Source organism: Vanellus vanellus (genome assembly GCF_965231255.1).
Source record: "Vanellus vanellus genome assembly, chromosome: 8".
NCBI classification, from domain to species: Eukaryota; Metazoa; Chordata; class Aves; order Charadriiformes; family Charadriidae; genus Vanellus; species Vanellus vanellus.
In genome coordinates, this window is record NC_138913.1 from 30,106,654 (window position 1) to 30,119,021 (window position 12,368).

A 12,368-nucleotide genomic window follows, 5' to 3' on the forward strand; every position below is an offset into this window, starting at 1 on the left:
TTCTAATTCAGCAGTGCAATATACCGAGGAGTGCTTGCCACACACATGAGGAATCCTGCCAAGCTCTCCTGCTCCCAAACCCTGCTTATTTGGGTAAAACTGGGCTAAAACTCAGCTCTGCCTTCACCCTGCCGCCCTACATCAGCCCTCCCCATACCACTGACTCCCAAAACCTCAGGGAAGCAATTCTCCTGTCGCCCTCTATAAGAAAAAGGATGGAAACAACAAAGGATGGAAAAGGAAGAGGGAAAAGGATGGAAACAAGAAAGATGGAAACCTCGGGGCTGATAGGCCCCTGGGGAGGATGGGGAGGAACCGCAGGACTGCAGCAGCTGATGCACGTCTCCACAGAGAAGCTGCCCCGCAGCAAGAAAAGAACAGGTAAGACACAAAATGAAGGGAAAAGGAGCGCCCAAATGGAAATATTTCAGTAGGTCGGCTGCCTGTGTGTTTTGGGGGGAGGAAAATATGGTCATATTCATAAACAGAACTCTGATCAACACGTCACTTATTTAGTACGACAAAAGGATTTGGTCCAATCACTTCAATGACAAAGCACTTCTATAGACTAAGAGCAACGTTATCTCAGCAAAAATACACTCTAACATTAAAACAAGGCAAACTGTACCAAAATTCGCCGACTACAGACCTGTTCCAGGGCTGTACCAAATGAACTGATGATTTTCTCTGAACACATACATAACTTTCAAACAGACAACAAAACCCCTTCTACTTTGGTGTCACTGTTGATTTTGTGGGTTTTGATGCTCCTCTCTCTGCGCCAACAAGGGAAAACTGCACCAAACAATATTTTGGGGGCTTAAATGACACTCCCTTGACCATAAAAATGTGCTAAATTAAAAAATCATCAGATAGACCTGAAGTTAAAATGAGAGACTCACTCCCAAGACGTGCTAACGGAAACACAGAGACACGTACCCAGTCGTCTCTGCCCACCTTACCTGGAATACCAGCACACCCATGTGCGAAACAGCTAGATTAATTTTGGTGCCCTCACGGTCAGAGGCAAGGTGAAACCTGATGCCATACATCTCCAGTTTCCGAGCAATTTCAAGCACTTGAAAGTCCGATTCAGCAGGAGTTTGACCCCTATAGCAAGGAAGAAAAATAAAGCAAGCTTTAAGAACAATCTGATTCTACAAAATTGCCGACATGGGCTAACGCACTGAAGTTTTAACTCTGGCACCAAATGTGAGTTTTCTATCTCATCTTGTTGGGCAGTTTCACTCCAAGTATTACACTGAAACTTTTGTAATAGGAGCAATATGCCACAGCAGATGACCAACCTAAAAGGCATCCCATGGAAGCACTGAAATAAATGTTAACTAGTTCAGAGCTTCTTCAGTTTAGAAACAATAAAGTTGAACAAATCAGAATTCAAACCACAGTGCTCCTTCTTCTGCTTGCTTGTATGCTCATTAATATTAACCAGATAAAAAGTGAGAGATGAAAGAGCTGCACAGACAGCATGATAAAAATAAAGGAAATACTGCAAGAGAATGACCCGTTTCTGGTGGGGTTTCGGGACTACATCAGAATAATTACAGTAGTGCTATCAGATGTAACACATCTCCCCCCATCTTTAGCTGTCCGATTCCCTCCTTACCAAAGAATCCAGAGATGGATTTTAAAAATGGGTTTTGAAGTATCATCTGCTGTTGAAATTACTTTGAAAACAGAGGGAATACATACATACAAGGAGCACCTCCTTTTTGAGCATACACAGAGTCCCAGCAGGCAATACAGGGACTGTTACAGACTCTGGCACACACCAGTCACCAATTCAGCCTTCCTTTTTTTCTCTGCAAGTTTGCTGAAGACAAACAACTGACATTTTGTTTTCCTGCATGACAAAACAGTTCTGTATCTCCTTTTGTTCTTCTCCCCCTGCCCCCCTTCCTTATTTTTCCTCCACGAGGGGGAGCTTATGGCATTACAGGGCATTTCTCGGCTGGTTCTCAGGAACAGGTGGGGTGGCGACAAGTCTGGGCTGGCCAGCAGAGCCAGCGCAGAGCGAGCCCACCGAGCAGGAGAGGTGCAGTGCCTGAAACGCCTCTGGCCCTGGACACAGCCACCAAGACACATAAGGGCCAAGACCCTAGAAAGACCATCCAGTTCCCACCCCCTGCCCTGGGCAGGGACACCTCCCCCCAGCCCAGGTTGCTCCAAGACCCGTCCAACCTGGCCTCGAACACCTCCAGGGATGGGGCAGCCACAGCTGCTCTGGGCAACCTGCGCCGGGGGCTCACCACCCGCACAGGAAAGAATTTCTTCTTACTATCTATTCTAAATTCCTGCTACTGAATGTGCCCAAATTACGCTGCAGAGTAAAGAAGTCCTTATGACAAACAGAAGCCTGTCGCCTGACTAAGGGAAGTCTCTGAACTAAAAACATACTGCCAGACCACACTACCGGCCAATTTTAGGCACAGATGGGCTCCAGGAGGACTAGCTAAGGCAGAAGCCCCGTCTCCTGCGCTAACTCCACGGAAACACCAGCAGCACAGGACCCACCAGCGTGCCAGGATCGGTGAGGCTGCTTCAGCCCCAGCTGTATCTAGTGACCTCTGCATCCCTACTGAAAATGATTAGAAATAATAAATATTAAGTTACTTCCAAGCAGGTGCTTCACAAGCCACCTACCCTAGTGCATTGACTGAATCGTTCCTGCAATGTGCAAGGTCACTACGATAAATGTAATGGTACAAGGAAGACACAAGGGATAAAAATTGATTATTATTCTACTTACCACCAACTAGTGCTGAAACCCGATTAGATTTCTGCACACACAGCCAAAGACAAATTTAACAAATCCTGTTTTCCAAGGAACAGCCTTCCTTCCATAAATTTGTATTTCATTTCATTAAAACAGACGATAAACTACTTGTAGCATGATCCATTTTTGTGTACTATGTAGTGCCAACAACAACACTGGTATTAAATAAATTCTTCTGCTACCTTGACTTGCCTTTCTAGGCCTGCTCCTTAAAAATACCTCCTTCTACCTACCTATGGTCATGTTTTAGATTAAACATTTTTTTTTTTCTTCATATCGATTTCTTTTAAATATAAATTGAGAACAGTAAAGCGAATTATTATTACATTTCAATTTATCAGAAACCGGGATGACAATACGTATTTACTGCATGTAGGAACTGTCTCTAAAATTCAGAGTGCAATTATGAAACTTATTTAGTATGCTAACGTTTTAAAAATGGAAGTTGTTAGGAGAAACAATGCTGCTTTGATTCTTAGTAAAATGCTCCTTAGACAAAAACACACACATACACAAAAACGCACTGAGAAAGTAAGCCTGAACGCACATACATTTGACGATAGGATTTCAACGTTTTCTATTGCCTTATTCATTCGGGAGGGGGAAAAAAATAATCTAAAAGACTACAACAGGAAATCCAAATTATTTTTTTTTTGCCAACTGGAGAAAGCAGGGATTCAGTGAACTTTACAAGTTCAGTCCATAATTCCAAACTTATCCAAACATCAGTATTATATGACCGTGCATGTATAAAGGGATTGTAAAGAAGAAATAGAGGAACAAAAGTCTGATTTCAAATGGAAATAGGAATGCCAAACTACATAAAGTGTCTTGCAGTTGCATTGCTACCAGCGTCACCACCACAGGTGTTAGTTATGTCTAAGACCTTAAACTGGTAAAGCAGATTTCTCTTCCCCTTATTGAAACAAGTAATGCTGGAAGAAGTGGTTTTATACTGGTATTTCTTCCATAGATTCCTTAACTGCGTCAAAATAGCTGAAGCACCGTGGTTCCTGTTTATTAAACACATAGGAGACAAAAAAGGTAGATCATAAATATTAATTTTGGCCACAGCTTCCCAAGTTACACTCGAAGAGCACTGTGTGTAACTCCCACCCATGCTAATTTCTGCTAGAATTCTTCCAAGTAGAGCGACACTGCAAATGAAAGCGGTGCCATCTTTTAAAGAGGATGCTGAAGACGCTAAGGTTGCCAGAGGCTGGGAAGGGGGGTTGAACAGGAAAGGAAACAAAAATGAAGATAAAATGGCAGCCAGAAAATTGGAGCTATACAGTACTAAAAATTCTTCATAAACAGTCCAGCATAACCGATGCAGAACCATTAACAGTTATTTCACACTCCATTAGATAGGATCCACAGCACAGCGCATCGCAGAAAGAATAACAAAAGAGTAACTTGAAGAGTGTTCTCAGGCACGCAAGTGCCTGTACCTATCAAAGAAAGAAGAGCCTTGAGTGGGGAAAGCCGGGAGCCACGCCAGCCGGCTCACACTGCACCACGACCGGTTACAAATGAGCAGCAGTTTCAGAGTAATTACCCTCAGATGTTCGCTGCAGACTAAGCTGCGCAGACCAGCCTGAAAACAATCTGGTCTAATTTTGTTCATCCATTAAGCAGATAAATCTCCTTAGTCTTCCCCAGGTCAATGGACAACGGACTATCTATTACAAGGATCTTCCAGCAAAGGCTGCTGGCAATGCAATAGGTTTTAGTGTAAAGGTTCCTTACCTACACCCATCTAGGCAAATGTTGGCACTGTGTCACGATATTCACATGGCAATCGGCGCGATCTATTCAAAATAAATGCTCTTAAATGTTAAGTGATTTACGGAGCATTTAAAACCAGCGATTAATATACAATTTTAAAGATGAAGTATCAAAAAGCTGCACATGCAGGAATTGCTTAGACTATGCAGCAACCTGAAGTTATAGTTTTTCTCATTTAAAAACAATTTATGAACATCTATTTTCAAAACGAATTTAAATCATGGACAACCAGGCTAACAAGTTGTGAAAGGACTTAAGGAATAACAGTAAACATAAATATACATCTATCAAAACTTCTGTTTCTTTCCTGATTTATGTACATACTCACAAAAAATCCCCACAGCCATCTGAAGGCAAGGAAATGATGTTATGTATAATTCTGGACTACACTCACCCCGCAGCAAGTATTCTGCTGACGCTATTTGCGGGAGGGCAGTAAACATTGCATTTTGAGCATCTAGATTGTCTTTGTAATATCTATTCTAAATCCCCCCTCTTCCAGTTTGAAGCCATTCCCCCTCGTCCTATCACTCCATGCTCTTGTAAAAAGTCCCTCCCCAGCTCTCCTGTAGGCCCCCTTTAGGCACTGGAAGGCCGCAATAAGATCTCCCCAGACCCTTCTCTTCTCCAGGCTGAACCCCCCCACCTCTCCCAGCCTGTCCTCCCAGCAGAGGGGCTCCAGCCCTCACAGCATCTCCGGGGCCTCCTCTGGCCCCGCTCCAACAGGTCCATGTCTTTCCTATGTTGGGGGCTCCAGAGCTGGAGGCAGTACTCCAGGTGCGGTCTCACCAGAGAAGAGCAGAGGGGCAGAATCCCCTCCCTCGCCCTGCTGGCCACACTTCTGAAGCAGCCCAGGATATGGTTGGCTTGCTGGGCTGTGATCATGTGTTGCCGGCTCATGTTGAGCTTCTCATCAATCAGCACCCTCAGGTCCTTCTCCTCAGGGCTGCTCCCCAGCCATTCTACCATGAGCCTGGATTTGCGCTTGGGATTGCACCGACCCACGTGCAGGACCTTGCACTTGGCCTTGTTGAACTTCATAAGGTTTGCACAGGCCCACCTCTCCAGCCTGTCCAGGTCCCTCTGGATGGCATCCCTCCCCTCCAGCGTGTCTACCTCGCCACACAGCTTGGTATGATCGGCAAACTTGCTGAGGGTGCACTCCATGCCGCTGTCCACGTCACCAACAAAGATGTTGAACAGCACCAGTCCCAGTACCAGTGAAGCAATTAAAATAAAATAAAATCGAACCACAACTTTTTAACGTGAAGAGACGCTCCCCAGTGCCGTGCAAAGAGCCTGAGCACCCTCTGCGAAGGCACATGTGTCCTCCTGCTCCCCCAAGTTGTGTGTGCGGCGCCAAAAGGCGTCCTGCTGAGACTCCAGCCTGAGAAAGCCATGTGGATGCTCCCTGCTTGACACGAGACAGAATTCCCCCATAAACTGGTAGAGGAGTAAGGGTGTTCAATGCAAAGCAAGGGCTGCAAAGGAGGAAAACTGATGCAGAAAGAAGATGATGTAGTAGAGACCTGGAGATGAGCCATTCTGCCAGAAACAGGTTTCCTTTCCCGGAGGCTCCTTTTATAGGAGAAGTCTCTGTCAAAAGCAATCACCAGTGGAAGAAAGTATCAGTCTGCTAAAGGGAATAATAAGGTCAGCTGAAGGAAATGAAAAAATGAAAATAAAACGCAAAAAGAAAAATATGACGCACAAGGATGATGACAGAGAGGAGCATTTTGTCCGTTTAACCACCCTGCACGTTGCCAGGAAGGAGACAAAGGCCCAAGGTTCAGGCTCCCACTCGCTCCTCGGAACAGAAATGAGGAAAAATGCGCCTAAACTCTGAGAAAACAGGAGACCTTCGCAAGTCCTACTAAAAATGGAAAAGGGTAGCCAGTAAGGGAAGAGAGGAGAGACGTGTAAGGAAGTCACAGCTATTTTTAGGACTGCAGTGCTTCCAAAATTACATCTCTTCAACAAAATTTTTTCCAAAGGCACAGGGATTTAAAACATGCATCCAAGGTACTCAGGTATAGCTAATGTTCCATGGTAGCTTGTTCTAACCACATGCCTCAGCTTTTCACCTTAACCTGGTTTGAATGGACTCTTCTGAAACATTGCTTTAAAATAAGATTTGCAATCATTTTAGTAACACATCTGTATTAGATGCAATTCTCATTAAACCAATGAAAAGTACACTTACAAGGCAAGGAATCTTTTCCTATTAACCTTCCTCTGGCTTCTTCCTGACAGGCAAAACCACAAACAGTCCTTACTGTAAAGAATGATTAGAAGTAACTTGTTTGCCAAAAGCTCAAACCTAATTAACAAAATTAGCAGTCCCTGACTGACTTAGAAGACAGTCACGACCTTTCTATCAAGAAAAGTAAACCCAGAAAATTCCCCACAAGCAGAAGCAACTCCATGGGATCCAGGCGTGCGATTAACAAAGGACTTGGTCTGCATGTACTTATCCCAAAGCTACCAAATCACACATTTCACCTCAAATTTGAAAGCCAGCAGCCTATACCGCATGACATCAAAGCCCTTCACGAAGCCATTTGTAGCTTTAGACTCCTCAGCATCTTACACAGAGAGTTTCACAATGTCATTACGAGCCGTAGGAAAACGATGTTCCTCCTTTTCTTTTAATTTGCTTTGCCTAATTGTTTCAGCCCTTTTCTTGTGACGTGAGAAAAATAATGAAATATTTCTGTGCAATTAATGGTTTCCTTCCCCCAGCAACCTTCTCCCAAGGTGAAGAATCCTAGCATACATTTTAATTTGCTTCAGACTACTTCAAAACAACATTTAGTTTGTTCCCTCATTATTTCCACATGCAGCTCCGGGGTTCAAAAGCAAGAAAAAAGTAACAAACACCTGATTCATCAAGAATCAACAAAGCTGAAATTTCAGCAGTGCCGATAATTTCAGTACAACTGAAAATGAATGATGATAAAAAGCAAGTAATTAATTATTGAAATTCTCAGGAATTGATTGCTAATAACGCAGGATGTGTCTTAGCCTTAAACACAGATGCTGCCTCAAAAAACCTCCTTGTTCTGTCTTAAAAGAAAATCAGTCAGCAATAATACCTGCATTTACCCACAGAGAGCAAAAGGAAAATTTAGATTTCTAATACAGTGTTTGGATTATAACATTTAACCATGCACAATGAACTGTTGCATGGATATTCACAACTAATAACAGCACTTCAAATTGCTAAATCCTAATACGCAAGGTCTCAAAAATTACAGAAAAGACCTACCAGGTGAAATCAAACCTCTACCACCATTTTATCAAACATCTTCTCTTGATTTAACCCATCGACCCTGAGAACTGCACAAGTGAGGTTAGGAGCATTATGGTAGGCAATAGTCCGAAAATTCTCAGCGATATTAACATCGTATGCTTAAAAGCCTAAAAGAACAAAGTCATGGCAAATACAGATTTTGCAATGCAAGCCCTGATCTTCTGAGTAGTGTTTTGGTCAGAACAGAGCCTCTCTGCAGATTGACTTCTCTTTCCCGAGCACCGTGTCCACTGTCTGCTCCAAATCTTCTTACTTAGAAAAATATTTTACACTACACACACCTAGTAGATCTTCACATTTTACGACTAGCCAGATTAGACCATAGAACACACAACCTTACTGTACATTGGAGGTGCACGATGGGAGAAGCGGGCATTTCAAATAATAAAGCGTTGGTTTCTGCAGTTCCTGACTGTGTTGGAATGAATTTTATATTTGTGGCAAATAGTTTCTTTGTCCCTAATAAACTTCACTTATTTCAAAAATACTCCAGCTGTAAGATAAAGTGCTGCATAAATTCAGATGAAAGTTGTTTCTCCCCCACGCCCCTCCATCCTTCTCTATCTCCTCTATGCTTACTGAGTACAGAAGGAGTACAATGATTGAAATACAAATTGATTTCTTATTATTTAGACAAAAGCAAGACCTACACATTTGACAGCAAGCTGAAATTACACTTTGGAGACTGGAAATCCTGAAGAATGATTATGACTTAAGCCATTATTCCAAGCTCAGGATAGCTTGCTTCGGCAAGCATACCTTATTAAAGGTATGCTGAAAAATCACTCCAGAGAAACTACTGCCCAACAACTGTGTCCTAACTATGTAACTACCGCTACATCCAGCTTTTCTTGTTAGCTGTAAATGGTGTTTAACTTATACGATCTTATCATCATGCTGGTGCACAGCGTGCTTCACCTCCACCAAGCAGGTCCACCTGCTCCCCAGGAGTACGCATTAGGGGTAACACGTTAATCCTCACTTACACATGCTTCCGATGGAACTCCAGAATCTTGCCTTCAATTCTTTCCTGGTTTGGCAAATACTGGTTTGTTTTAAGGTGTTCTCGATCCTCGGATTCATCGAAATCCCCGATTTCAGCTATTACAGAAAACAAAACAACGTTAGAGTAAGAAGAAACAATGGAAAAGGAACAATGACAGGAAATACTTGGTAAGGAATTACAGAGACCCCAAGAGCCGGAATGTATTTTCCTTTAAGTGCTTCAAATTTGTGCATTACACTTTGTATCCAGCTTCACTTTAAAAAACACATTTATCCCAGGCAGAGTTCCTGGGCATTACAGCAGTATTGTAATGTCATTTGGAAATTTCAGACAGCTTTACAGTCAAAGACGTGAGACTTGTAGAAGACTCATGAGGTCGTCTAAACATTTCTTCCTCACAGATACCTCAATACCAAAACAGCATATTTCAATTTAATTTTTCTAAATATATGTGAAACCATTATGGACAAGCCTACATGGGAAGAGGGCAAATTAGATTTTAGGAATTATCCAAAAACAAATACATAGCAAAAAAAGAAAGCAGTGTTATGGGACTATAAAGTCCCCCCAGCATGTACATCCTGAGCTTTGCACTCCACTTTGCGTAGTCACACCTTTCAGAAATGACACTGTGGATTTAGGAAGAGATTTACAGAAGAAAAAAGCATGAATCAAAAGCGTGAAACAGCTTCCACCTTCTAAGACATGAAAAGACCAGAAGTCTTTCGCTTGCAAAAGAAAAGCATGAAGCTTTTTCTGATAATAAAATATGAAGTTACAACATGAAATTAGAATGCCAAAATTTTAAAAAGCCGCAAAGGGATATAAGTTATCCTACAAACCTCCCAAAAACTAAGTTGGGAAGCTCATGTTCATGGAAGGATGCCAAAAATAGAACCAAATTCAAAGGTTAGACAAATGCACGGAAGCAAAGTTCATCAAGGGCAACTAAACCAAGAGATGCAGAGTCGAGTCTTGGACTTGGAAAAGCCACATGCAAAGATTACTGGACGGATGGATGGAGCAAAGGAAGCATCACCATATGCCTGTTCCCTTTCTGAGGGCTTCCCCATGGCATCTGCTGTCGACTACTGTTGGAGAAAGCATTAAGTGAACTAATAATCTCACCCGAGGCAGCCGTTATTAGAAAGAACCCAGCCATATCCTGTTTAAAATCAAGCCAGCATATGAAACAAGAAAAAAATAAATAACTGAAAGGCACCTTTGTAAAATAATTTATGCTAAAATTAATGATATTCTTTCTCGCTTGGAATTTCCTAGTAGGGCAAAAGCAAGGTAAGATTAGCTTCCCAGTCCCACGCGGCACCGTGGAGGGCAGAACTCATACTGAGAAACCTCGAGCACATTTTAATTGTCACTTGCTTGCAGACAAGCAAGATAGATTTGCTCCTCCAATAAAATCACCCTCGCTAATATGATGATAATTGTATCATTATGACATCACAGTGCAGAATTACACAACTAATAACCATTTTGCAGCACACGTGTGATGAGGTATCACTTAACAACTTTTGTTTCAAGCCAGCACGGAGACACAAACCCCATTGCTGCACCTCAGGTTACACATTTGTTAATGCTCTATCATTTGGCGGCTGCTCAAAATGATTTGGTGGCTGAAGCCCGTCAAGTTTTCCAACCTGCTTGTCTCAAAGGCCACGTTTTTAGGTTTTTAGGCGCATACAGGCTTAGTGAGCAGCAACACGGAGAGTTTCCAAATCCATTGCTTCCCATTTCCATTTGCACTCCCAGCAAGGACGGCTGCTGACAGTCCTACTGTGGAACTTGTTCTGGCACGCTTCTAGTTTTATTTCAGCCCAGTCTCTATACACATATGTCCCACCAGGCACAGGGGAAGTGAGAAACAAAGCACATCAGCAGAGGGGACCAGTGGTCTGGAAGATGAGGAGTGCTAGCGACCTGATTTACAGAGCCACAGAAAACAGACAACATGAAAGGGGGTTGGTTTTGTACAGTCTCCACGAAGCCAAAGTTATCTCATACGTAAGCACCAACTGCTCCTCACCATCACTAGCCCTCATGATAATCCCAGTGTTGAAAATCAACAGGTTTACTGCATGTACAGAAGGAAATCTTAGAATCATAGAATGGTTTAGGTTGGAAGGGACCTTAAAGATCATCTAGTCCAACCCCCCCTGCCCAGGTTGCTCCAAGCTCCGTCCAGCCTGACCTTAAACACCTCCAGGGATGGGGCAGCCACAGCTTCCCTGGGCAACTTGAACCAGGGGCTCACCACCCTCGGAGTGAAAAACTCCTTCCTAATATCTCATCTAAATCTCCCCTCTGTCAGTTTGAAGCCATTACCCCTCGTCCCACGGCTCCCCTCCCTGATCCAGAGTCCCCCTCCAGCTCTCCTGGAGCCCCTTTAGGCACTGTAAGGGGCTCTGAGGTCTCCCCAGAGCCTTCTCTTCTCCAGGTTGAACGCCCCCACCTCTCCCAGCCTGTCCTCCCAGCAGAGGGGCTCCAGCCCTCCCAGCATCTCCGGGGCCTCCTCTGGCCCCGCTCCAACAGCTCCGTGTCCTTCTGCTGTTGGGACCCCCCGAGCCGGAGGGAGCACAGCAGGGGGTTCTCCTCAGAGTGCAGCAGAGGGGCAGAATCCCCTCCCTCGCCCTGCTGGCCACGCTGCTGGGGATGCAGCCCAGGATGCTGGTAGCCACCTGGGCTGCATATATATATATGTAAATACTGCAAGACAGAAGATGTTTTTAGCCTACACAAGCTTTTGGTAACTATTTAACTCGGGTTAGCAACCATCACTCGATGTCACCACAGTTGAGATACTCACATTGCAGAAGGTGAGAGACCAGAAGAGCGGCCGTATTGTCACTGCAGGTCAGTCGTTCCTCTGCCAAGTCTCTCTTGATTTGCAACGCAAACAGGTACCTGAGAGAGAGTTACAAGCACCGCCTTAACATGGGAAAGAACAGCAGAATGACTGAGCAGCGTTTTGTAAAACCAGCATCTCTTCATTCTTCCTCTCTCCAAACCCAAGATAACACAGAAGCCTTGCTACCAAGGACGGCCAAATCAAATCAAACAACCCGTGACTAATCCAGTGCAATTTATCAGCTTAAACGAACACGCAGGGACAAGGAAGCAGAAGGAAAACCACACTTTACAAGTTTGATTTGTGAAGTAAAAGTAAGAGCGGCTGTAATTTTCAGCTGGAAAGAAACTTAATGAACACTTCAAATGGTTTTATCTATGAGAAAAAAGACAGGAGAACATCTCTGATTCCAGTATCATATTAGGAGAAAGACTGAGCATTTCTGCTCGCACTCAATTAATTTATTCAGTGGTTGTATTTTCCAGGACTATAATGTTAGCAGCCTACAAAGACACTAAGAAATTAAATTTCTTTTTCTCATACTGCTATACTCATGAAACTAAAGTATTTTCCAATCAGTTGTTAAAGAGGAGTAGGT

The 12,368-nt window shown here is 43.5% G+C and overlaps 1 protein-coding gene across 1 annotated transcript in view; it reads right to left on the reverse strand.

Moving 5' to 3' along the window:
* The window catches only part of FARP2 (FERM, ARH/RhoGEF and pleckstrin domain protein 2), a gene marked incomplete at its 5' end in the record, with an annotated part of 76,904 nt that overhangs the window by 39,812 nt on the left and 24,724 nt on the right, over positions 1 to 12,368 (reverse strand). The window contains 3 exons of the mRNA XM_082487325.1: positions 963 to 1,110; positions 8,885 to 8,999; positions 11,729 to 11,826. Coding sequence (XP_082343451.1) covers positions 963 to 1,110; positions 8,885 to 8,999; positions 11,729 to 11,826 — 361 coding nt within the window. The remainder of the gene's footprint in view (positions 1 to 962; positions 1,111 to 8,884; positions 9,000 to 11,728; positions 11,827 to 12,368) is intronic.